Raw genomic sequence first — 27,030 nt, 5'->3', positions numbered from 1 at the left:
GCTCCTTCAGACGTCTTTCTCTCCTGTGGCTCTTTACCCATCTTCCTTTTTCCCCTGTCTCTTTTTCCTCCTGTACCCCCCCTCCTGTATCCCCCACCCCTGTTTTATCTCTTCAGATCTAACTGGCTTAAACCTTGCTGCGGGAGGCGAGCCGCTGTGTGGCAGGTATTATTGCTCAGCGCGAGTCTCAACAGCTTCCTGGTAGCCTGTGTAGTGTTGGTGGTGATTCTGCTGACGCTGGAACTCCTAATAGATATAAAGCTTCTCCAGTGTGAGTAGCCGGTTTTTCTTTCCCCCCCCTGAAACTTTGGATCGCAAGACGTGATGTTCGTAGCTAGCGTGAAGTGGTGTGTGTGTGTGGGGTCTGGGTTTGTTGTGGAAGTCACCCGTACAGTTAGGGTTGCCCACTGCCCGGTGACGGCGGGTAAAATCCCGCCCATCCACCGGGCTGCCCGCCGACCAGCTGAGGGACGGCGGGCAATTCAGAACGTAGCGAGTCCCAGGGGTCGTGTCGATTGATTCCCGGGCCAAAGGAATGTTCTTTGCGGTCGCCTCGCTCTCCCCGCACCTCTTACCCGCATTTTCCAGATTCTGGCTAAAACAGCATCCGGAAAACACGGGCAAAATGCGCGGGGAGAGCGAGGTGACCTCTGACGGTCTGGAAAGGCACGCAGGATCCGGAGGAAACCCCGGAGCAGTCGGCGGGGGTGACTGCGGGGAAACATCCCGGCATAAAAAGGCCTCTCTCAATATAGAAAGGAGGAGAGCGATGTAAGCCGCTTTGGATCCCCGTTGGGAAGAAAGGCGGGATAGAAATAAAGTAAAAAATTAAGTGGTTAAGAGCGACGGTAGTGGACTCTGATCTGGAGAACCGGGTTTGATTCCCCACTCCTCCACGTGAGCGGCGGAGGCTAATCTGGTGAACTGGATTGGTTTCCCCACTCTTACACATGAAGCCAGCTGGGTGACCTTGGGCTAGTCACAGATCTCTTAGAGCTCTCTCAGCCTCACCTACTTCACGGGGTGTGTCTTGTGGGGAGGGAAGGTGATTGTAAGCCGGTTTGATTCTTCTTTAAGTGGCAGAGAAAGTCATCATATAAAAACCAACTCTTCTTTCTTCTTTCTTCTTCTTCTTCTTCTTCTTCTTCTTCTTCTTCTTCTTCTTCTTCTTCTTCTTCTTCTAGCTTATCGGAGATTTCTTTATTGTTTGGTCGAAGAAACGCTGTAAAAAGAAGCATGATCAGATAATGGTCGCAAAAAGTCTAGGGTTGATTTAAAGCGCCCTTTAATCTTTTGTGTCAGAAATTAGGAATGGTGCTGGCTCTTGTTCTTTAAGCTATCTTCACTTTCCTCAGCATACGGAGCTTTATTTGCTGCCCATTGAAATGATTTATGCACAAATGATTTAGATGATGATGCTTAGAACTGCAGTTCTTGATACAAATAGCATTTAAGGGAATAAGGATTTCTTCAGCATTCGGCTGTTGTGATGGTGGTCCGTTTGGAAACAAGCAGCCCGAAGCATATCTGAAAATCTGTTGCCGGGCCAGGCATCTAGCATTCAGATACGTGGATTAGGGTTGCCACCTCCGGGGTGGGAAATACCTGGAGATTTTGGGGGCAGAGCCTGAGGGCGCCAGGGTTTGGGGAAGGGGGAAACTGTGGGATGTGTAATTTCAATGCCATAGAGTCCAATTGCCAAAGAGGCCATTTTCTCCAGGGGAACTGACCTCTATCAGCTGGAGATCAGTTGTAATAGCAGGAGATCTCCAGGAACTACCTGGAGGTTGGCAATCCTAACGTGGACTAATTGCCTCTCTTGCTTCCATCCAGCGTATTATTCCTCTTTTTTTTACCCAGTTTGCAAGCCCACATTTAAACCCAGGGTGCCGCGTGACTGTTTTTCCCCACCAGGACTGGGAAATGTTGTCAAAAACACGAACCCCTGGACTAAATACTTTGTTAAAATAATTCATAGTTATTCCCTAGCAACTAATAATAGAACTTATGAAAGAGTCAGAATGACTTTGAACTCCCCTAGGTGAACGTGTATCGGGAAGAAGCCATCTTTTTAATTTCCCTGCTTGCTTCACGCGTTTCTGAAAAACCAAAGATTTGCACGGACCGAAGGAAGGACCGAAGCAATCGGCGCTTTTTTTAATTAGGAGGTTTTTGGAAAGGGGTTTCTTGCATAGCTGATTTTTAATTAATTGTGTCTCTGCTCTTTGGCGCGCCTAGCAGCGCTGAACGTCTTAGCAGGGAAGAACAAACTTCTGGGTCCTGGAATCGGTTTATACCTTTATTTCTTTATTATTATTTTTTTTTTTGCACTGTGTATATCTTTGCTGGAACCGCTAGTGGGCAGCCAGGCAGTGTCTCAGTCCTGGATTTCTTCCAGTGTGAGGGTTAGACTGTTTCCTTGCCACGTTTGCCTTATTGCTTGATCTATGGGGATGCTACAGAAGGAGTACAGATTAGTGTGTGTGTGTGTGGGGGGGAATTGTGCTCTTAAAGGAGCCTTTCATAATGCAGATTCAGGGGCTATAAACATGAGTTCTGGGTTTTTTGAAAGGGGTCATTAAACCTTAATTGAGATGCTTTTGTTTGGTGAGTTCCCCATTCACTCTAATTGGCTGATATTTATTCAGCTGCAGCCTGGTGTTTTTGTTGGGTTGCCAACCTCCAGGTGGAGTCTGGAGATCTGGAACAACCAACCGATCTGCAGATTACAGAGACCAGTTCCCCTGGAGAAAAGCGGCTGCTCTGGAGGGTGGGCTGTAGGGCATTATATCCCGCCGAGGTCCCTCCCCTGTACCTGGAAGTTGGCAACCCTAGCGGGCTTTGGGGGAGGGGAGGGACTTGTATGCCATAGAGTCCAATTGCCAAAGCGGTCACTTTCTCCGGGGGAACTGATTTCTGTTGGCTGGAGATCAGTTGTAATAGCAGGAGGTTGGCAACCCTTAACCAGTATGCAGGTATAACTTGGAAACTTGCGAGGACTCTCCTCCTAGAAACAAATGGCAAGGAAATTGATCAGGTGAAGCTTTTGCAAGGCTTTAAACTTGAAGATCTACAAATAGAACCAACAAACATTCTCCCCCCACCCCCTGGAAAAATAGCCACTTTTAAATGTTGCTTACTAACGTCATATTGAACAAGTACATTTCGAACCCAGGGCTTTGGAAGATTTGCAAAAGAAAAACCCATCTCAGAATGTTTACATTTTGATTTGGTGGTTTGCCAGCAGTGTGTGATTTCACCACCAAATGAATGGCTGTCGATTCGAAAAGGCAGGATATTCCCCTTCTACCTTATGGATCCTCTCCCGAGGCTGCCAGTTAAAAGAAGAGACTGGACGAAATATTTTGCCCAATCCCCCCTCCCCCCCAAAAAACATTCTTCTCTATTTCTGTATTTTCCTAAATGGGACTTTTAAAACACATCCAGGATTTAGCTATGCAGGGCTTAAATGTGAGTTTGGGTTTGCTGGGTGAGCTTCCAGAATCCGTTTTGAGAGCCCTTTGCTCCGACTGTATTTCTAAATATTGTGCGCAAGCTGTGACTATTTCCCTGCGGCCTGGTTAAAAAGCGTGCATCTGTGAGCATGTGCCGAGTTCACTTCTGTTACTAGGGTTGCCAGGTCCCTCTTCGCCACCGGCGGGAGGTTTTTGGGGCAAAGCCTGAGGAGGGCCGGGTTTGTGGAATTGAGGGACTTCAATGCCATCGAGTCCAATTGCCAAAGCGGCCGTTTTTCTCCTGGGGAACTGATCTCTGTCGGCTGGAGATCAGTTGTAATAGCAGGAGATCTCCAGCCAGTACCTGGAGGTTGGCAACCCTATCTGTTACTGTTTCTTAGCCCTGTAGCCTTGGTATTTGTTTGAATGGTTAAGTACAGTGTGGATATGCAATATAAAAACTTGCTTGCTGGGAAAACTAAAACTATGCTTCATTATATTGTCTCAATTGCAGTTTCAAGCGCATCTCAGTTTGCTGGAGTTATTCACTGGATCAGTCTAGTTATCCTCTCTGTATTCTTTTCAGAGGTAAGTGATTTATACAATATGGAGACAATTGAACAAGCTGGTGACTTTCTCGGAAAACCTGCATTGCTCACATAGCCAGCTAAGTAGCCTGTTTTCAATTGGCTCACCTTTTTAAGGCAGTGGAGGTGCGGGTTAAATCCTCGACACGGTTTCAAACCTGACATTTCTTTACGAGCTGGCACCTGACGAATCTGGAAGCCTGTGGCTTCTATGGACATTTATATCTTGCTATGAGCAATTATGTATTGTAAAAATTGAAAAGTTACTTCTTTGCCTATTGTGATAACATTGCTTATTGTTAAAAATTGTCAAGCGGCCAGGCGTGTCCTTGCTAGCTTGAAACACACTGCGAACTAAAAGTTGTTTAACTACTCAAGGATACATAAAGATTACATATCTTGAAACTGGCTTAACAGCTTTCTTTCTATGCCATAAGTGTTCATTTTTTTGATTTCTCAGTCTCTGTTAGGACACTAGTTGTTTTTGTTTGACTACCAAGCAATCTCAAAGGAAGCAGAAAGGAAACCTGTGTGTTACTTGGGACCGTTCTACATAGTTGGTTTTTTTTTGCTTCAAGAGGCAGATCATGAGAAAGAGGGCATCTTGGCCATCTTCTGGGCATGGAGTAGGGGTTACTGGGGGTGGGGGTAGTTGTGAATTTCTTGCATGGTGCAGGGGGCTGGACTAGATGACCCCGGTGGTCCCTTCCAGCTCTATGATTATAACTCTTTGCACATTTCTACTAAACACCCCCCCCCCCGAGCGGAGGACGCTAATCTGGTGGATTTGTTTCCCCACTCCTACAAACGAAGCCAGCTGGGTGACCTTGTGCTAGCCACACTCTCTCAGCCCCACCTACCTCACAGGGTGTCTGTTGTGGGGAGGGGAAGGGTTGTAAGGATTGTAAGCTGGTTTGAGTCTCCCTTAAGTGGTACAGAAAAGTTGGCATATAAAAACCAACTCTTCTTCTTCTTCTTTTGGTGTCAGGGGGACCAGTAGCGATATGGCTATACTCTGTATTCCTAGCAATGAGAGAGGAAAGGGTTGCATCCCCTCCTTCAACCCTATTCATTCCTAGGGGCTTGGCGGGGAGGTACCAAAAGGCAGAGTAAGCTTAGAAGTAGGGTTCCGCTGTAAAAAGGAGGGGAACTGCCACTCTCTTACTGCCATGACTGTAAACGGTGACAGATCATGCCTTAAAGAGTTCACGCTCCCTGGCTGATGCGAACGTCAAGATAAGGTCAAGATAAGAGGAGGGTGCAAAGCAAACGCGAGAGCCGAAAATGGCAATCGGCCCGCCCCCCTGCCTACCGAAGTGGCTAAACTGTACGTTCTGTTAAGTCGGGCGGGCGGCTTTATCTGCAAGGGTGTCGTAACGGAATGTCAAGCCGATGAGTAAGGGGTTTAATTTCTCAAGGGTCAAGCGGAGAAAGAACCGCTGCCCCCTCTCTGACCCCCTTGCTGTTGAAGGCGCCAACGCGTACCAAAATGTACCAGGGCAGATGAATCCGCCATTAAAAAGAACCTGTTTTTCGCGTGGTTCCGGTACTTAAGCAAGGTGTGAGGTTGGCTCGGCGTGTCCCCGAGGTCATAAACGTATATATTAAATAGGCAAGCAGCAAGGGCTATACTTTTGTTGTTGCTAATACCAAATGTCTAGTGCGGTGAGCTAATAAGTATGGTTCCGTTGCACAGATGGTAGAAATACACAGGGCTGGCTTGGGGAGAAACACTTGGCTTGCTTTCTCCCTGGAAACTTGGTTCGGGAAAACAAGCACGCTCCGCAGGGCCAGGCGGCTGATGGCCATCTTTCCTGCAGAGAGCCAGGAACTGCCAGCAACGTGGTTCAGTGCTCCGGGGAACTTGCCAGCCAGAAAATTTATTTTTTTATATAGGAGCTGTTGCGCTCTCAGCTTCTTTTCTCTCCCCCTGCCTTCCCGCTTCCTCATCTATCAAGCATGGTTTTATTTATGATTTTTTTTAAAAGCCACATATTTTAGATGAAGGTAAGAAGAAATATGTAGGGCGTCCTTTCTCTCCGGTGTGGCGTAGTGGTTGAGAGCTCCTGATCTGGAGATCCGGGTTTGATTCCCCACTCCTCCACGTGAGCGGTGGACTCTAATCTGGGGAACCGGGTTGGTTTCCCCACACCTCCACACAAAGCCAGCTGGGTGACCTTGGGCTAGACACAGTTCTCTCAGAACCAGCAGTGGCTCTTATGAGAATTAAGAGCCTCCGATCTATAGATCTTGGGCTAGTCACAGTTCTCTCCGAACTCTCTCAGCCTCACCTACCTCACGAGGTGTCTGTTGTGAGGAGAGGAAGGGAAGGCGATTGTAAGCTGGTTTAATTCTCCTTAAAGGTAGAGAAAAGCGGGTTATAAAAACCCAGCTCTTCTTCTTCTAAACAGGGCCGGTTGTAAGCCGGTTTGAGTCTTCCTTAAGTGGTAGAGAAAGTCGGCGTATAAAAACCAACTCCTTCTTCTTCTTCTAATTTAAAGTTGCTTTCCCCCACTTCTCTCTCTCTCTTTCTGTCCCATTCCTTTCGGTAGACTATTTTGAGAATTGTGGTTCTCGGTATATGGGACTACATTGAAAACAAAATAGAGGTGAGTAAAAAGTATTTTTAGTCTCTAATCATGTCTCCATACTCTGCAGTGTTCCTTGGCTTCTAAACAAGCATGGCGTCGTGGGTAAGAGTGGCGGACTCTAATCTGGAGAACCGGGTTTGATTCCCCACACCTCTACATGATGCCTGTGGGTTGACCTTGGGCTAGTCACAGTTCTCTCTGAACTCTCTCAGCCCCACCTACCTCACATGGTGTCTGTTGTGGGGAGGGGAAGGGAAGGCGATCGTAAGCCACTCTGAGACTCCTTAAAGGTAGAGGAAAGTGGGTTATAAAAACCTAAGTCTTCTTCTAAATGGGGCCAGTTCCAGGTTTTTTTTTGAGGGGGGGGGCTGGGGAAGACAGTGCCCAGCTCCAGGGTCCCCTTCATGCCCTCCTTTCCACCCCCACACCAGGTTCTCAGGCAGAGAGAGGTCTTTTCCATCCCCTACTGCTTGGTCCTTTTCACTGGAGATGCCAGGGATTGAACCTGGGACCTTCTGCATGCCAAGCAGATTCACTGCTCCAGGCAGAGGTCTTTCCATCCCCTACTGCCTGGTCCTTTTCACTGGAGATGCCAGGGATTGAACCTGGGACTTTCTGCATGCCAAGAAAACGCTCTACCACTGAGCCACATCCCCTCCCTGAAAGAAAGGAGAGGAATGATCTACATCACTGGATTTCTCGGAGGAGCGGTGGGCGGGAAATGCGAGAGATAGATCTCCAAAATAGGTTGGCAGGGAACCGAAAAGGGGGAGTGGTTAGACAGGACATTTGCTTAGCCAACTAAAATTAGATATTTGCCCTCTGTAAGAACGTGCAATTGTGACGTGTGACGCTTTCCTCTTGCTAGGTATTTGACGGTGCTGTGATCATCTTATCCTTGGCTCCTATGGTGGCTTCGACGGTGGCGAATGGCCCAAGCAGCCCGTGGGACGCCATCAGCCTTATCATCACTCTGAGAATTTGGAGGGTCAAGAGAATCATTGATGGTGAGCCGTCATCTTTCATCTGTTCAAATAAACACAACTCTTTGCAAACTGGAGAGCCAGCGCGGTGTCGTAGTGAAGAGCGGTGGTTTGGAGCGGTGGACTCTGATCTGGAGAGCCGGGTTTGATTCCCCGCTCCTCCACATGAGCGGTGGAGGTGTTGGTGGATGCCATGGCACCCATGGGCACGTCATTTGGGACCCCTGACTTAAAAGACAGTGCCCAAGATGGCTAAGGAAGGGCAGGCTTTTTCCGGAAGCCAGGGGTTGCTGCATTTCTTACGGCTACGGCCGTCTTTTCCCATAAGCTCAAGGAGCGCTTTCTTGTGGTTTCCAGCTTACGTCCTGCCAGTAAAAGTGGAGATGGAAATGGTGATTCAACAGTACGAGAAGGCGAAAGTCATTCAAGACGAGCAGCTGGAAAGACTAACGCAGATCTGCCAAGAACAAGGGGTAAGGCCCTGTCGTGTCTGCATGTGCAAGAGTGTTAAGTGAGCAGCGTAACGGTGAAGCGGATTGTTCTCGCGGTGCGGAATGAGACGTGTTTTCGTAGGAAGAAAAGGATCGGCTCTGCGTTTGTGCGAACAGGGCTGCATATAAATAACTCTTAAAAAATAACCGACAGCAATTTTTGGGGGGCAGGTTTACTGAAATTGTGCACCAATAGAAACTTGAACACAAGAACACATGAAGCTTCCTTATACTGAATCAGACCCTGGGTCCATCAAAGTAGTGTCTACTCAGGCTGGCAGCAGCTCTCCAGGGTCTCAGGCTGAGGTCTTTCACATCGCCTACTTGCCCGGTCCCTTTAGCTGGAGATGCCGGGGATTGAACCTGGGACCTTCTGCATGCCAAGCAGATGCTCTACCACTGAGCCATGGCCCCTCCCTTATTACGCAGTCTACTTGATTTTTACACAAATGAGAGCATATTCGTACATTTCACAGGTCACTCAGAGATGGAACGAATGAAGGTAAATCTTTTCTCCCTTAGAAGTTGAAGAATTCTTGTTCCCTTTTAGCACAGGGGACAATCTGTAGGGTTGCCAACCTCCAGGTACTAGCTGGAGATCTGCTATTATAACAAATCTCCAGCTGATAGAGATCAGTTCCCCTGGAGAAAATGGCTGCTTGGGCAATTGGACTCTATGGCATGGAAGTCCCTCCCTTCACCAAACCCCGCCCTCCTCAGGCTCCACCCCACAAACCTCCCACCAGTGGCGAAGGGGGACCTGGCAACCCTAACAATCCATGACCAGCGTCTTTGTTTCAAGGGCAGAGCTGTTTCCTCTGTTTCTTATCCTTTCCGCAACGCCTTTAATTCATTGAGACACGCAAATGCTCTTGTCCCATGGATACGGTGGAGATGCTAGTGCATATTTTGCTCCGTTGTGAACATTATGATGATGCCAGGAATCATTTTAATTACTCCCCTCCTGTCTCGATTTGTACACTCTTACACCTCTGAGCCCTCCCGGGTAGAATATTTACCGAAAGACAGGGTGACTTACATTTCATATTCCGTAGCAAAATTTTGCTCTTACGTTTGCTGGAAATTCATTTCCAATGATCAGAACGTCCCAGTGGTTGGGAGGGAGCCGAGATCGTCCTTTATTTCCTTCTAGCCCATAAATGGTTCATTTGCAGCTGCCTCCTGGTGTGTGTGTGTTTTTTTTCTTGGTAGAGTTACCAATGGTGGCCCAAACTAATGGAAGTAAACATTGGACGGCGTCCCAGCGGCAGATGAGTGTTTTGGGCAGGGCACGCCGTCCAGAGAGCGCTAATAGAATGGAATAGAATTATGGCTGTTGCATTAGAGAGGATCAAGCTCTTGGTTAAAGTGTTCATTGATCTCTCCGAGACGCCGCCAATCATCCCTTGCTGCCAGGCCATTAAAGGGAGAAACTGTATGATTCACTGAGAGCTCATCCCTATGTATGGATGCTGTAAAACACCGGCGGGGTGAGCCCTTATTTATGTGCCCGGTCATAAAACATCTTCCCTAGAGGGCCTATATTGTTCTCTGTCCTTTCATAGCTGTTTATAAATAATTGCTTAGTGCGTTGCAGTAAATGTCATAGAATCGTAGAGTTGTAAGGGACCACTAGGGTCATCTAGTCCAACCCCCTGCACAATGTTTGTGTGTGTCCATGCATGTTGCCCCAGAAGGTCGGACCAGAACCAACGGGTTGAAATTAAATCAAAAGAGTTTCCACCTAGACCTTAGGAAGAATTTTCTAACAGGGCGGATCCTCAGTGGAACAGGCTTCCTAGGGAGGTGGTGGGCTCTCCTTCCCTGGAGGTTCTTAAGCAGAGGCCAGTTGGCCATCTGTCAGCAATGCTGATTCTGTGAACTTAGGCAGATGGTGAGAGGGAGGGCATCTTGGCCATCTTCTGGGCATGGAGTAGGGGTCACTAGGGGTGTGGGGGAGGTAGTTGTGAAATTCCTGCATTGTGCAAGGGTTGGACTAGATGACCCTGGTGGTCCCTTCCAACTCTATGATTCCTTTCCTTTTATTTCAAGCTCATCTGACCAAAGATTTAAGCGCAACATGCATAAGAGAAAAACAAAATTTACAACGTTATAGAATGTTAAAATATTGTAAATATAACTTTAAAATCTTGGGATTCATAAATCATTTTAAAATTACAAATATATCAATAAATAAATAGCTTAAAAGGGAATAGTGGTATAAACAGTACGTTGATAATATCTCTGTTCAGCACATAATTTAACTTTATCGTGTCTTTAAAGACAGTACTATTGTCAAATATTTGGTGACCCCTCCAGTTATTTCTGGGTCCGAGTCTCCCATCAGTAATGAAACAATCCAGGGGTCAGCAGGAAGATGATGTTTTGATAGAATAGGAGCAATCCAGAGGGCCCTGGGTGCAGACCACTGATCACAAAATAATAGGTGATCTGTCGTCTCGATTGCTCCTGATGCGCTAGCGCATAGCCTATCAGAGAATGGGGTTTTATCAAATGGTTCTCTCAGTTCAGCTGTCGGCAGGACATTCAATCTGTGACTAGGAATTGTGAACTCTATGATTCTATGGTTCTGTTCTATGATTCTATGCGCATACATGTCAAAGAGGCATACATTGTGGTGCGTTTCAGTTCTCTTGTGTGAGCAGCACAAGAGCGACTTCACACAAGACTGTGTGTGTGTGTGTGTGTGTGCACATTGTTACGTTACCAGTCCCTTCACAACATGCATGATCAAGATGAAATAGAACTTTTTTTTTCTTTTTTGGTTTTTTGCTGTCAAGTCGCAGCTGACTTGGAGTGACTTCGTAGGGTTTTCAGTGCAAGAGATGTCCAGACGTGGTTTTGCCATTGCCTGGATAGCCATTGCCTGGACTTCCATGGTGGTCTCCCATGCAAATACTGACCAGGCCTGATCCTGCTTAGCTTCTGAGGTCTTCAGCTGAGGATGACAATCCTCGGCTTCTCCAGTTAAAGAGACTAGGCAAGTAGGTGATGTGAAAGACCTCTGGCTGAGACCCTGGAGAGCTGCTGCCGCTCTGATTAGACAATACTGACTTTGATGGACCAAAGGTCTGATTCAGGATAAGGCAGCTTCATGTGTTCATGTGTTCACTTTCCACCAGCGCTGCTCCCGGTGTCAGAAAGCAAGGTCTGGTGTGTGCATTTCTGTCTGTTGGCCGTAAGATGGCAGCAAAACCCCTCTTTTTGGATATGCGTTATCCGAAGTTTGGCTCCCTTGGCTGTTTTAATTTTTTGAAACACTAGAGAGTCTTGTCTGTGCCAGAATTATATTTCTAGTTCATTTATTCAAGCGTTTGGTTAACTAAAGCCCGGGAGCAAAGGCCCGGCCATAAAAACTTTCCAGCAGATCTGTGTGATCTGGGGTTCGTCTGATAGCCGGGCAGAGGGTTTGCGGCACCGCTGGCAGACGTCACTAGGGTTGCCAGGTCCCTCTTTGCCACCAGCAGGAAGTTTTGGGGGTGGAGCCTGTGGAGGGCAGGATTTGGGGAGGGGAGGGACTTCAATGTTATAGAGTCCAATTGCCAAAGCAGCCATTTTCTCCAGGGGAACTGATCTCAATCAGCTGGAGATCAGTTGCAATAGCAGGGGATCTCCAGCTAGTACCTGGAGGTTGGCAACCCTCAACATCGCTCTTTCACCCTCCTCCTTTTGGGTCTGTTCCATTCTGCATCTCTGCGGCTTCCCCTTATTTCAGAGGTTCGTTCAACGCCGCTTCAAGTCTCACTGAGCTTTTTCCAAAGCGCGGCACAGTAGACTTGGCCTGGTAACCACAGGTCAGGCTTCCTGAAGATGTTTGGGTTGACGCTCGTTGTGGTTCCTAGGCAATCAGTTTGGCCGTCCTCTTCCAGGCAGGGAATGGAATGACCCCTTACCAGACGGTGTGCTTTGATAGTAATCTTTCTGTCCCAGAAGTGAAAATATGGAAAGGGTTGCTTTGTGCCCCAGTGACGATAGAAGTGAACATAAGAACATAAGAAAAGCCCTGCTGGATCAGACCGAGGTCCATCAAGTCCAGCAGTCTGTTCACACAGTGGCCAAACAGGTGCTTCTAGGAAGCCCACAAACAAAACCGTCCTGCCTGTGTTCCACAACACCTAATATAATAGGCATGCTCATCTGATCCTGGAGAGGATAGGTATGCATCGTGACTAGTACCATTTTGACTAGTAGCCATGGATAGCCACCTCCTCCATAAGAACATAAGGAAAGCCATGCTGGATCAGACCAAGGCCCATCAAGTCCAGTCTTCTGTTCACACAGTGGCCAACCAGGGGCCTCTCGGAAGCCCACGAACAAGACGACTGCAGGATCTGGTGAACCGGGTGGGTTCCCCCACTCCTCCACACAAAGCCAGCTGGGTGACCTTGGGCTAGTCACAGCTCTCTCAGCCTCACCTACCTCACAGGGTGTCTGTTGTGGGGAAAGGAAGGGAAGGTGACTGTAAGCCAGTTTGATTCTCCTTAAAAGGTAGAGAACATTGGCATATAAAAACCAACTCTTCTTCCTCCTCTTCCTCCTCTTCTTCTCCCCCCCCCTTTTGCGCCAAGGAATGTAGCATCTGGACCCTCTACCGGGGAACACACTCCCACCAGCAGAGCTCTAGAGGCAGGAAGACTGGAAATGCAAACTCTGTTTTTTGGTGCCTTTTAAGCACACTGCTTGATGGTTTTCATGTGCCTGTGTATCCATGCTTTCTCATTCCCCCCACACACTTTCTTTCCCCATACCCTCCCTTGTCTCTGCCACAGTTTGAAATCAGGCAGCTGAGAGCACACCTCGCTCAGCAAGACCTGGACCTGGCTGCGGAGAGGGAAGCCGCCCTGCAGGTCCCTCACATGCTCAACAAACAGAGCAGCAACAGGTACAAAGTCGTGGCTGCGGCGGGAGACTCCGACGACGAGACGACCGAGAACATCACTGAGCTGCGACCCCCTCGAGGTGAGCAGCGGCTGCGCGGTACGGCTGAATGCAGCCCGCGCAAGCGACTTCTGGTTTCCGGGGTGATACTGACACTGCAACCCGCCATGCCCCCTCCAGTGGTCTCTTTAGGGGCCAGGTACAGTTCTCATCAGCATTTAGAAGGAATGGCTAAGCAGCGATGTTGTCAGGGCCAAATTTTAGGGGGGTGCCTCAGGGCCAAACTACACGGTACACCCAACACTGATTGGATCATAGGTGCGCGAGTGGACTTGCGGTTGGACGTATATTGAGCGCTTAAAAAGCATTTGCGAAGGATAACAGCATCTTATTATAACATAATACCAAATATGTTTAGTGGTGTACAGATTGTATGTTGTGTGTGTGTATGTGTGTGTTAAGTGCCGTCAAGTCACTTCTGACTCATGGCGACCCTATGAATCAACGTCCTCCAAAATGTCCTATCTTTGACAGCCTTGCTCAGATCTTGCTTCCTTTATTGAGTCAATCCATCTCTTGTTGGGTCTTCCTCTTTTCCTGCTGCCCTCAACTTTTCCTCGCATGACTGTCTTTTCTAGTGACTCTTGCCTTCTCATAATGTGACCAAAATACGATAGCCTCAGTTTAGTCATTTTAGCTTCTAGGGTCAGTTCAGGCTTGACTTGATCTATAACCCACTGGTTTGTTTGTTTGTTTTTTGTTTTTTTTGGCCGTCCATGGTATCCGCAACACTTTCCTCCAACACCACTTTTCAAAGGAGTCTACTTTCTTCCTGTCAGCTTTCTTCATTGTCCAGCTTTCACACCCATACATAGTAATAGGGAATATGATGGCATGAATTAACCTAATCTTGGTGGCCAGTGACACATCCTTACACTTAAGAATCTTTTCTAGCTCCTTCATGGCTGCCCTTCCCAGTCTCAACCTCCTTCTGATTTCTTGGCTGTCGTCTCCCTTTTGGTTGACGATGGAGCCCAGGAATAGAAAGTCTTCAACAATTTCAATTTCCTCATTGTCAACCTTAAAGTTGCGTAATTCTCCTGTATGTTGACTATAATATAACTGCTTATATTTTTGTTTGGTTTGGATCTCTTCCGCATCCTATGAGAATTTCCTGCACAAAACAGCCCGTGCTCAACTGATTTGCACTTTGTGTTCAAATCTTGGCATGCCACTTTCCAAACCAGGTTTGCGTCGAGGCCCATCGCTCCATTTCCCCCTTTTTTGAAAAGGTTACTTAGCGCTGTCCTCAGGAGGAGACGTTATCATTTATGCATATATTCCTCGAGGGTTATATTAGAAGCAGACAAGAACGGTGCGCATTTGCGAGGAGGTTTTCTGAAACGATTGCGCTTTTGAGTGCCTCCCATAAACATTTGTACTTCCTAGACTTTTGTGTCTCCAGGTTGTCTCAAGTGTGTACTGGTTAGCCGCTGTGTGGACAGACTGCGGGACTTGATGGGCCTTGGTCTGATCCAGCAGGGCTTTTCTGGTGTTCTGATGTTCTTAGGATGTATAGGCTTTTGAGAGTCAGAGCTGTGGCAAAGTGAGGTTTTACTCTCAAAAGCGTGGACCCCGACCATCTTTTTTGTCTCTTAAGGTGCTACTGGACTCAAATTTAGTGATCCAGTGTCCCCCCAAGGCAGGGGTGGGGAACGTCAGGCCCAGGGGCCGTATAAGGCCTGCGAAATCATTTGGTCTGGCCCTTCGTGGGTCCTGGCAGATCTCTAGCTCAGAAGGATCTAAGACTGGCGATCGGCCCCCTCCCGCGGCCAGGAATAGCCTCTATTCAAGGCGGATGTGAGTTTGTTTTGCTGAGAAAAGGAACCTTCTTCCCCCCTTGCAGAAGAGTCATTAGCTTTGAAGCTGCTAGGACTGCCCAAGAAACTATGTTAACCCTTTCCCAGCTGGGCTGTGGAGAAACGTATTTCCTCTTCACTACAAGTGGGCTGGGGGCGGAAGTGGCGACAATAGAGGGCTTAAAGGGGGCAGGGCCAGAATGTGCGGCACGCGAATGATGTTATAAATATTCAAATGGCCCTTGGCAGAAAAAAGGTTCCCCACCCCTGCCCCAAGGGCTTTTGCCATTAAACACAAAGCCACAAGTGATTTCCCCTGGAAGCATATCTCAAATGCCACCTTGGCTCAGACTGTGGGATGGTTGCAGACCGCCTACCCAAGAGACCATGACAAACCCCTCCAGCTGTGCGCGTCACAAGCTGTCTGACCTGCTGCCGTGAAGTGTGCTCGGCCCATTTCCGGTTAACTTAATGGCATCTGGGAACTACACAGCATCCATTGGTCTGCCTGGAGAAATGGAGGCATGAAATAGAAAGGGGTCATAAGTCGCTGAGCCAAGTTGGCTTTGTGGACTCCTGAAGGACTTCTAGACACATGAACGTATGAAGGTGCCTTCTACTGAATCAGACCCTTGGTCCATCAAAGTCAGTAGTGTCTACCCAGACCGGCAGTGGCTCTCCAGGGTCTCAGGCAGGGGTCTTTCACATCACCTACTTGCCTGGTCCCTTTAACTGGAGAGGCCGGGGATTGAACCTGGGACCTCCTGCATGCCAAGCAGATGCTCTATCACTGAGCAACAGCCCCTCCCCAGACATTACCTCCACAGCCTTTCCGCAGACCCTCGCCTCTACCTTGAACAATGGGCTTTTAGTGCGCTCACCTGCCGAATGCACGAGAAATGAGATACTCCCTCCCAAACCAGCTATATTTCCCTGGCCCATAAGGAACAATGGGAACATTCAGCCTCGGCTGCGGCCGTGAAGAGTTACAGAATTCCAAGCGAAATGTTAGACTTTTCCTGATTTTGCACGCGTGTGTTTTTTTTTTTCTTACCCTCCTTCGTATGTTTTTTTTATGGAGCAGTCCTTAAGTTAAAGCTCCCCTGGGATCTGCTTGAACCTGTGCTGCCGGGACTGTACTTGTAACGCCAGCCTGGTACATCGGCTTCCAAAGAGAAAAGCTTAACCCTGAAATAGCCAGGCATGCATCGGTGTTTGCTTATTGTTCCTTTTTATCTCTACGAAATCTCTTCTCCTGAAAGCAATTTTTTATTGTGCCATTGAATCGCGGCTGACCCAGGCAAGCCCGTAGGGTTTTCAAGGCCAGAAACAAATAGGGGAAGAGAGCCAGCATGGTGTAGTGGTTAAGAGCAGTGGTTTGGAGTGGTGTAGTCTGATCTGGAGAACCGGGTTCGATTCCCCACTCCTCCACATGAGTGGCGGAGGCTAATCTGGTGAACTGGATTTGTTTCCCCGCTCCCACACATGAAGCCAGCTGGGTGACCTTGGGCTAGTCACATATCTCTTAGAGCTCTCTCATCCCCACCTACCTCACAAGGTGTCTGTTGTGGGGAGGGGAAGGTGATTATAAGCCGCTTTGAGACTCCTTAAAGGTAGAGGAAAAGCAGGGTATAAAAACCAACACTTCTTCTGCTTTTGTTCTCGGCTCTTATGAGCTATTACAGGCAGGTTGCTTTATGCTGCATTATTTCTCTCGTTATAAAATGATAAGAGAGATGCTTTTTCTCTAAAGGATTACTAAGGGCTCGTGGGAATTAGCATGAAAATGCTTTAGGAGGACGAAGATAGGCTTGTGAATACCCACTTCCTGCTCGCCTCTGGTGAGCCAAAATCGCCTTCTGGTGACCAGGCAGGGATGCTTTAGAAAAGAGCTGTTTTGTATTTTCAAGCCGTTGAAGGGCTGTGAATGATTTGAGTAAGGGAGGTATGGGACATGGAACCAGTAAATATTTTTCGTGGCCAGGCTTTGGAGCGGATTCATGATCTCTGGAGGACGTTAGCATTCAGGAAGAACATTCTCTACCTCTTGTAAAATGATGACCGTGAGCAGGTCAATAGCAAAACATTTTTCCATAGACACTAAAATTCCTGGACCGAGTACAATCGGTTACGGTCAGAAGAGCGTTGACCTTCTTTGTATGTTCCTGTAAAAATCCTTCCAAAGCTCAGAGATAAAAGTCGCAGCCTTTTTAGAGGTTGCCAAGATCCCCCTGGCGCATCTAGTTCAGAATACTTCTTTTCCAAAATGTTTGTGACCTTTTAATCTTGCTCAGAATATACTCCGTTAGCTCTGGATAGAGACAGCAGCAATTATAGATCTTCCCCTCACCGACACAGTTTTTTCCAAATTCTAACTCTGCAATCTTGCGCAGATTTACTTCTGTAGTCTCCGAGAAGGACACGCAAGAACCTCGCTCTTTAATGCGGGGAAGGAACCCCTGCCAAGTTTGCCAGGTGTTGAGCCAGTGTGTTTAGGATCGCTGAGGCACAAACCTGACAGCGTAGAGCGTCCAGAAGGTTTGCGGCAAAGGAAGAATAGCTTCCTTGTACAGAAAATTCAGTTTTCAGCAAGCCAAATTCAACGGGGCAAGCAGCAATCTTTTATAAAATTGGAACAAAAGACGCACTTGTTTTTAGAATGTGCCACAGTGCTCTTCAGAGTGTGAAAAACCAAAACCACCAAGACAACACCAAGTAATATCTCCGGTACATAGGGTTGCCAGGTCCCTCTTCGCCACCACCGGGAGGTTTTTGGGGCGGAGCCTGAGGAAGGTGGGGTTTGGGGAGGGGAGGGACTTCAACGCCATAGAGTCCAATTGCCAAAGCGGCCATTTTCTCCAGGGGAACCGGTCTCTGTCAGCTGGAGGTCAGTTGCAATAGCAGGAGATCTCCAGCTAGTACCTGGAGGCTGGCAACCCTATCTGTACAAGATGGCTGGTGCAGAATGTAGGCTCACCTGGTGGAATGGTTAAGGCCATTACAAAGAGCCAGTGGAATCTGCCTTGAAAGACAATGGTATTTATCCTCTGACTTGGATCCTCTCAGTCAGTTCCTCTGGTAGGGGTATATTTCTTCAGTGCAAGGAGAACCTCTACTTTGTGTGAACAAAGCCTTTACATTGGTGGAAGTCTCCACATGACGGAGGAATGAGTTTTCACCAGAGGAGCAAAGCAGTAGGATCCAAACCACTGGTATCAGTGGGGTAAATCCTACCACTCCGCTGAACAGTTTGCTTGTGAAAATATTTAAGAAGAAGAGTTGGTTTTATATGCCAACTTTCTCTGCCACTTAAGGGAGAATCAAACCGGCTCACAATCACCTTCCCTTCCCCGCAACAGACATCCTGTGAGGTAGGTGGGGCTGAGAGAGAGTGACTTGCTTAAGGTCACCCAGCTGGCTTCGTGTGTAGGAGTGGGGAAACCAACCTGGTTCACCAGATTAGCCTCCGCCACTCATGTGGAGGAGTGGGGAATCAAACCAGGTTCTCCAGATCAGACTCCACCACTCCAAACCACTGCTCTTAACCTCTACACCACGCTGGCTCTTTACGCCCCACCTTTCATTTCGGTTGACGTTTAAAGCCTTCCTCCAATCTAAGCGGCCTTCCACCAACAAGCGGCTCTTCTGGATGGAGGAAGACTTCTTCCGCTGGACGAAGGCTACTTGGAGAATGGTTGGATCCACCCCATTATCATCATCATTGTCACCTTAAAGACGGCTGTCGCTGGACTTCTATATTTTTCCGCAGCAGATTTAACGCAGTTACCCTTCTGGAATTGTTGCCCAATGCAAGCCGCCCTAACAGAGAACTTCCTTTCCCCTGTGCTTTCCCCAAATTCTCTATTCCCAACAACGCTCCCTTTTGCAATGAGCGCGTGAGATTTATATCCGGTTGGGTCTCAAACTTCAGAGCGCCTCGGCATCTGTAGCTCCTTCCTTCTTTGCTAAGATACACCGTGGGCATGCGTGGCCCGTCTCTAGAACAACGTCTGAGTACCGGTATACCGTGATGGGGAACATGGCATTTACAGTATCAATTATGGATGACTGAAACGCCGTGTGTTTTAACAGCAGATAGCTAAAAAGCACTGCAGCGTACCCCTAATCCAGCGGTATTGCCTTGAGCTACACCGAGGCTTCTTTCTAAACTCCGACATTAGCAGAAAGCACACCTCTGACTGCAGGCATTTAAAGATCATCGAGGGCCAAAAAAGCTTTTAAGAGCCAGTGAAACCAGGAAGGCAGCCATGTTCCCTTTCAGTGTCAGGTTAGATTGCCATCTTAGGAGCGCGGCGGCTATTTTCAGGTACCGGGCGCCTCGGTGGTTTGGGCCTTGTTGCGGGGAGAAAGCGTGCCGCAGAAAACATCTGTTTCTTTCACCTGCAAACCACAATGTGTTGTGGAAAAGGGCTGTAGCCAGAGAGACCCAAGGGGTGTGTGTGGGGAATCTGGCTCGGAGGAACAAGCGAGAGGGGTTGTGTCTCTGTGTGTGGTTTGCCCCCCTCTCCCCCCATAGCATGGTATGCTTCTTCTTCTTTCTTTTTTTTTAAAGAGCACTTAAAAAGAGGATGCTTTTAAAGCCTGCGATACGCCACAAAGCGGGCAGATCAGATTGCTTTTTGGTTTGGGTGTTCTTGCCCTACCTTCTTTCCGAAGCTTTCAAAGAAACCCTGTGGTAGTTTTTCATTTTGCCATCCTGAGACAACTGTTCTTCTAATGCTGCTTCAGAAAACCGTAAAGCGAGAGAATCCTAGATTTGGAACAGCCAGATTCGAGTCAAGTAGCACTTAGAGGCCCACAAGATTTTCAGGGTGCAGGTAGATTATCTCTTATCTGGACATCCCATTTCCGGACTGATCCAAAAACTGGACCCTTTGAGTTGGCATGCGGGCAGAGAGAGTGGACAAGGAGAAGCTTTTCTCCCTCTCTCGTAATACTAGGACGCGGGGTCATCTGCTGAAGCTGGAGGGTGAGAGATTCTAAACAGATAAAAGGAAGTCTTTCTTCACACAACGCAGAGTTAAATTGTGGAACTCCCTGCCCCAGGATGGGGTGACGGCTGCCAACTTGGAAGGCTTGAAGAAGGGAGTGGATATGTTCATGGAGGAGAGGGGTATTCATGGCTACTAGTCAAAATGGATACTAGTCATGATGCATACCTATTCTCTCCAGGATCAGAGGAGCGCGCCTATTCTAGTAGGTACTTTGGAACCCAGGCAGGATGGTGCTGCTGCAGTTGTCTTGTTTGTGGGCTTCCTAGAGGCACCTGGCTGGCCACTGTGTGAACAGACAGCTGGACTTGATGGACCTTGCTCTGATCCAGCATGGCCTTTCTTATGTATCTCATTATGTATATGCAAAAATTCCAAAATATTCCAATATATGGAAAGATCTGAAATACGGACCACTTCTGGTCCCAAGCCATCCAGATAAAGGATACTCAACCTGTATAAGCTTTGGCTCTTGAAAGCTCATACCCCGAAAATCTTGTTTGCCTCTAAGGGGCTACTGGACTCGAATCTAGCTGTTCTACTATGCACCAACATGGCTACCCTCTGAAACTGGATGAGGAAGAGGCCTTTGAAGCTCTCTGGTCCAACACAAATCAGGAAATCCAAAGCATTCCTGTCCAGCCTCTGCCCAAAGTCATCCAGTGAGGGAGAGTTCCTTCTTCCTGGGTTGTTGGTTCTGTTGTTGAATCACTCTCGCCTTAGGAAGTTTCTCCCAATGCTCAAGTGAAGTCTGCCTTTCTCTGTAACGTATTGCCCATAAAATCTAAGCCTCGTCCTTGGGAGTGGCAGAAAGCTACAATCATATCCCTCTTCTTTTTCCAGGCTAAAGGAAGGTTAGTTTCTCCACTGGAAAAAAGGTATATTTGTTGATTCAGAACATTTGTATGCCGCTTCTCCAGTCCTGCTCGAGGTGGTTTACGTTAATAAAACTAAAACATACCCTGTACAATGAAAAATAAAAATCATACCGACAAAAACATCTCAATAAAACAATCCAAGTCATTAAAAACAGATAATCGCAGCAAATCCAGTGTAAAACGGGGCAGCCTAAAACGAGAGTGATGGAAACGCCCCCCCCCCCTTGCTTGCATCTAAAAAGATTAAATCCCTTTGTTAAGTATGTGGCTCTTGACTATCTGTTTTTACGTCCGCAGAGGCTATGGTCAAAGACGACATGAACAACTACATCAGCCAATACTACAACGAGCCCAGCAGCGGTAAGTCAGATTGCTCAGGTTCATTCGCGCCCATTTGGTGTGCTGAATTGCGCAAGACAAGACAGAACCTTAACCTTGGACTATGAACCGCCGGGACGTCAAAGGCTGATCTCTGTGAAAAGCCTGATCTCTAAAATTAGAATATGCAAAGCTCAAATTTGCCCGTAAATGTTCACCCCACATAAGTGGGGGTTCTCCACATGGGTAGAGCCTCGTTTTTAATGAGTGGAAGGCATTCTTTATGTACTCGTGGGCCCTTTCTTCATTATTGTTAGTTTGTGTACTCCAGGGCTGGTTTTTCAGATTGCAGACCATTTCTGGGAGCGAGCCGGGCCTCTCCCTGAAGTCAGCCGTCATTGCAAGATTCAGTGCACATTTGGGTCTGAACCGCTCATTCTAGGAATCCGGTGTCTGACGGAAACAGACAAGCACTCGTCCGCGGGGGCGAAAGACAGAAGCCAGTGTAAGAGGGCCTCATGCTGAGAACCTTTTAGAAGGGTTAAACGCAACGAGCAAAGGATGGAATAACTTGGCACCAGGGAAGTCCGATGTTAGATCAGCGGTCACCAGCTCATACTACAAATGGATCTTCCCCTCCCCCTCACCCCAGGGTTACCTTTATAGTCTCTAAAGGATCGACAGGTATCATTCTGAAATGGGCATATCCTGTAGCATATTTTATGCTTGAGTGCTCGCTCTTTGCTGTTTCGTTTTGGGGTTTTCTTTCCCCCCCCCCATCGGATTCAGGCACTCGAAGTAGCTTCCCTGGTTTGTCAGTAGAACACAGCTAAGGAAGTAGAAGGTTTCCTTTCCGAAGCAAGCATCTTAACTGAGGTTATGTTCTAAAGTGTGCCTTTGTGCATCTCTTGTCGAGTGGAGATTTAGGGCGCAAAGCAAAGCAGTTTCTAGATGCGATTACATGTTATTGATGTCTATTGCTGTTTATTCAAGTTTTATGGTTTTATGTATTTTAGAGGTTGCTACCCAACCTGGCCTGGCTGGGAATGAGGGTGGGCTATAAGTTCGAAAAATAAATATGTTAAAAAAACCAGAATAATCACAGTTGTGGGCATGGGGGGGTAAGGGTGAAATGACTGATTGGGAGGGGGGGAAATCCTGATCTTTGGCAGTCAAGAAGAAGAGTTGGTTTTTACATGCCAACTTTCTCTATGACTTACAATCATCTTCCCTCCCCACAACAGACACCCTTTGAGGTAGGTGGGGCCGAGAGTGTGACTAGCCCGTCACCTCCATATGAAACCAGCTGGGTGACCTTGGGCTAGTCACAGCTCTCTTAGAGCTCTCTCAGCCCCACCTGCCTCAAGGGTGTCTGTTGTGGAGAGGGGGAGAGAAGGTGGTTGTAAGCCGGTTTGATTCTTCCTTAAGTGGTAGAGAAAGTCAGCATATAAAGACCGACTCTTCTTCTGCTTTACTTGCCAAAGTTATTTTGGGCTCAGGCTGAGCAGTTTTCCCCCTTGCTTCCTGTTCCCTCTGCTTTTCTTTTTCCATGGGCATGCTTAGTTCTTATCAGGCCATTGTGTGTGCATTGGGGAGGGAATATTTATTTCTGATTTACCAACCGGCCTTTCGATGCTGTTTCCCCGTACAGACAGTGGCGTCCCCGAGGCAGCCGTCTGCATGATCACCACCGCGGCCATCGACGTCCACCAGCCCAACATCTCCTCAGACCTCTTCACAGTGGAAGTGCCGATGAAGATTGTGGGGAGCGACGGGACCTCCACCAGCATCACTTCCGGCAGTGCCTCCCGGTCCACGGACAGCTCCGTCACCCGGGCCCAGAGTGACAGCAGCCAGACGTTCGGTTCGTCCACCGACTGCAGCACCACCCGGGAGGAGTCGTCCGAGTACTGCCCCTTGGAGAGGGCCCGCGACGAAGCCAAGCGCAACCAGGCGGATCCTCCCGCCCACCGCGTCAACAACACCGTGGTGCAAGAACTGCTTTCATCCCTCTCTGACGATTCGTGCTTGTCGCAAAAAGGACTGGACCCGGTCAATCTCAAACTGCCCAGCCCGGCCGGGTCGACCAAAGCCAGCCCCGAACTGGAGCACCGCATGAATATTTACAACAAGAAGAACCAGCAAAGTTTCGGCGTCTTTCAGATAAAGCCGGTGATTCACTTCCAACAAAATGCGCCGGTCATCGATGAGAAGTATACATCTTTGGAATCCAAAGAGCAAAAGCTAAATAGGATCCCAGATTCATAGTCCTTTTGCCACTAAAAGGGGAGGGGAGAGATGCTTCTCAAGGGGGACGCTCTAAAGCTTTAACCGGGGCCCTCTCTGAACCATCCCTGGGTGGGTATCTTGCGTGGATCGGAACAAGTTGAATAATCGTTTGTTTGTTTTTTAAAAAATGCATGAGTTGCGAGAGCCAGCACGAGAAAAAAAAACTTGACATTTCTACCATCTGAAGTCCTTGGGCTTCACCCCTGTGAAAGGGGGGAGGGGAACCACTCTGTTAAAACGATGACCTCAAAGATGTATAGATTCTTAACATGTTTTTTTAAGACAAAAAAAATGTACACAAAATCCCACAATTTTTATGAAACTCTGGACAATCTTCTATCAGGTGAGGTTTCAGCAGGGTATGGGACAAGCAGATACTAACTTCTCTCCTTCTACAATTTCTTACAGTTTTCCTTTGTACATGATGGCTAAAAAAACAACAACCCCTTTGTATAAATATGGTAATTATTTTTCTTCTTCCTAGGGAGGAAAAAAACATCCACTTTTTTCAAGGAGCACTTTGAATGACGCAGATCCAAGAAAAAAAAAAAAAGCGCGATCTCTTTTTATTTTTTGGCATGAACTTCGGGGGGGGGAAATATTTTGACACAAAATAATAATAATAATAAAAGTTGTCGCCTCCGAGACAACGGAGTGAAAATGGACATTTTACAAATACAGTTTTAATTAAAAAAAATTAAAGAGATGTCTAAACGTTGTCTCTTTTTTCCCTAACCGTGGAACCGGGAACAGCATTTTGCTTTGCAGGTTAATTTCTGAAGAACATGTTCTTAATGTAATTCATGAATTAAACTTGATTACTTTCCCATCGTTTCCATGTACTTTACCCCGTCTTCTCTGCCACCCCTTGGCGTGTCGCATTTTCTTATGTCACCCTCTAGATTTGGGTCACGCGAGACACCCAAACGTGTCTTTGGTTCTTGAGCAATCGGGTTTAACAAACCAAGCTTACCTTCTGACCACCTGCTGTGAAGAAGAAGAAGAAGAGTTGTTTTTTATATGCCAACTTTCTCTACCACTTAAGGGAACTCAAACCGGCTTACAATCACCTTCCCTTCCCCTTCCCACAACAGATACCCTGTGAGGTAGGTGGGGCTGAGAGAATGTGACTTGCCCAAGGTCACCCAGCTGTCTTCATGTGTGGGAGCCGGGAAACCAATCCAGTTCACCAGATTAGCCTCCGCCACTCATGTGGAGGAGTGGGGAATCAAACCCGGCTCTCCAGATCAGACTCCACCGCTCCAAACCACTGCTCTTAACCACTTCACCACGCTTAACTTCATGCTTAAGGAAGTGTTTTATTAACGTTGGAAAAGTTTATATTTCAGGGATTCCAGTCTTATTAGTATATCTGTCTGGTTGCGATGAGGTAAGGCACCAAAGGATTTCCTTTACCAGGCTATTCCCTGCATTCATTTGCAGGAATTAATCAATTACCCTCCATTGAATTGTTATTTTATTTTATTATTTGGTTATTTACAGTCTCCCCGTTCTCAGTGATTACATTAGCATCCTTGCTTATCATCTGAGTATTCCTGGTGTTATCAGATTCCACTATATCCTTATTATATGGTTTATACCAGGCTTTTCCAAACTGCGGCCCAGGACGGCTATGAATGCGACCCAACACAAAATCATAAGCTTACTTAAAACATTATGAATCAGCCCCTGGTTTATAATGTAGATTTGGCTTACTCTCTAGTTCGTACAGAGGTTTTAACAGATTATCTGCGAAACTGGCTGAGCTACTATGCCAGATTATTGCAGCTGTTCGTATCTCAAGAGGGAATTTGGATTTAAATGATAACAGGAGTATTTGTCATCTGCATTTTGCTAGAAGCCTGTCCATGTTAACCAAATCTGTATTTGTAGAGGGCACAGAGAATAGCCAGCTGAGATGTCATTGAATTGTCCTAAATGTTTTAACAAACCAGATTTTTCTTAGGTCTCCCGGGTGAGTGTATGGCTTACCACTGACAACATGCACCAGGTGGATAACATGTGGCCATAGGGATCTGTCCATATCTGCTTGCTATCAAGGTAAGATTATAAACGTTTTTCTAAACATCAATACCTGTTCAAGCTGCGGATGTCTTCTGTGTCCCATATAGGGTTGCCAACCTCCAGAAACTAGCTGGGGATCTCCCGCTATTACAACTGATCTCCAATCGATAGAGATCTGGAGAAAATGGCCACTTTGGCAATTGGACTCTATGGCATTGAAGTCAAGATAAGGCCCTGCTTTCAACCTCTTTCGTATCAGAGTGCCAAAGACTTGGCCAGTTCGATGGGGAAAGAGGAGGCCGCTTACGAAGCCAAACAAAGGGAAGTAATTTGGATTTAAAGAGAGACCTTGGGGGCAGTTAGAATAGGCCCACTCCTATCATTTAGCCCTTTGCGTGTGGCCACCCCGGACAAAAGTATCCGCTGCGATCTCCAGATAAATGGCTGATTATCGGCTATTGATGGGGGTTGAGAGCGAGGTGGGAAGGGGGTGCCGTAGAGACAGAGAGGAGGTCTTGGGAGCTGAAAGCGAGACGGGCGGATGGGCTCGGAGGCCCAGCAGGTGGAGATGATATCTGGGGACTCTCCAGTCTATCTCCTGGGGGCATTATTGTTTTTAATACTTCTGCAAAGCCGCTGAAGGGATTCTGCTTTTCCAGTCATATCAGGACAACCAGGTGTTCTACTTCTTGCCACCGACATGTTATCTGTGTTGCCTTTAATGATGGGGGGGATGCTAACAAAGCAGGGCTAGGAAATAAGTGGTCAGAGTCAATCCAGAGTCAATTCCAACAGTTAGAGCGGTTCCTCAGTGGGACAGGCTTCCTCGGGAGGTGGCGAGCGCTCCGTCCCTGGAGGTTTTTAAGCAGAGGTGTCAGCAATGCTGATTGTATGACCTTAGGCAGTTCATGAGAGGGAGGGCATCTTGGCCATCTTCTGGGCCTGGAGTAGGGGTCACTGAGTGTGTGTGTGGGGTGGGGGAGTTAGTTGTGAATTTCCTGCGTTGTGCAGGGGGTTGGACTAGATGACCCTGGTGGTCCCTTCCCACTCTGCGATTCTATGATTCCAGTCGTGTTTGCGGGGAAAATCTTATGTGGACTTATTAGCTGGCAACTTCAGATTTACCTGTCTTGTTTGCACTGCCGTCCACCCTCATATCCATGTGACCCAGTTGCGGCTCAAAGTCATTTCCATTTTCACAACCAGGCTCGGCATCCGACCGAAGTCTGCTGTTTAGGTTGTTTTTTTAAAACAATTAAAGTCGGAATCCCTGCTAGAATATCATTTTAACTGCTGGCTCTCCCCGGTTTCCCATTTAAAAAATCCACCCCTGATGCCAGAGCTTTCTTAAAAGCGCCTCCAGCAAGACGGCAGCCACTTGGAGCAACAGGCTGCCGTTAACTGGCCCACAGAGCTCCTTCGAGGGTCCTTGGGGAAAAGTCTGAGATGCAGACAGGCCCATCTCGACGCTTCCCTCTCAAACCGACAGTTGCTGAGCAGCCGCTAGGATTTAACAGCCTGGCGCCCGTATCTCCTGCTCTGTCACGATCCGGGTGTGTAACGCAGAGGAGACCATTGGCCCAGAGCCGTTGCCCATCGCGGGAGTTGCAAATCTCCACCCTATTAGCAGGCCTAAACCTGAC

The 27,030-nt window shown here is 47.7% G+C and overlaps 1 protein-coding gene across 1 annotated transcript in view; it reads left to right on the top strand.

Moving 5' to 3' along the window:
* TMEM266 (transmembrane protein 266) overlaps window positions 1-23,341 on the top strand; it is a 32,952-nt gene extending 9,611 nt beyond the window's left edge. The window contains exons 3-10 of the mRNA XM_056865980.1: window positions 117-271; window positions 3,970-4,043; window positions 6,595-6,651; window positions 7,502-7,640; window positions 7,974-8,089; window positions 12,898-13,087; window positions 21,053-21,115; window positions 22,725-23,341. Coding sequence (XP_056721958.1) covers window positions 117-271; window positions 3,970-4,043; window positions 6,595-6,651; window positions 7,502-7,640; window positions 7,974-8,089; window positions 12,898-13,087; window positions 21,053-21,115; window positions 22,725-23,341 — 1,411 coding nt within the window. The remainder of the gene's footprint in view (window positions 1-116; window positions 272-3,969; window positions 4,044-6,594; window positions 6,652-7,501; window positions 7,641-7,973; window positions 8,090-12,897; window positions 13,088-21,052; window positions 21,116-22,724) is intronic.
* The last annotated feature ends 3,689 nt before the right edge of the window (window positions 23,342-27,030 follow it).

This window comes from Euleptes europaea, chromosome 20, assembly GCF_029931775.1.
Source record: "Euleptes europaea isolate rEulEur1 chromosome 20, rEulEur1.hap1, whole genome shotgun sequence".
Lineage (NCBI taxonomy): Eukaryota > Metazoa > Chordata > Lepidosauria > Squamata > Sphaerodactylidae > Euleptes > Euleptes europaea.
The sequence above is the reverse complement of the archived record's forward strand: the minus strand, read 5'-3'. Positions and strand labels throughout refer to the sequence as shown.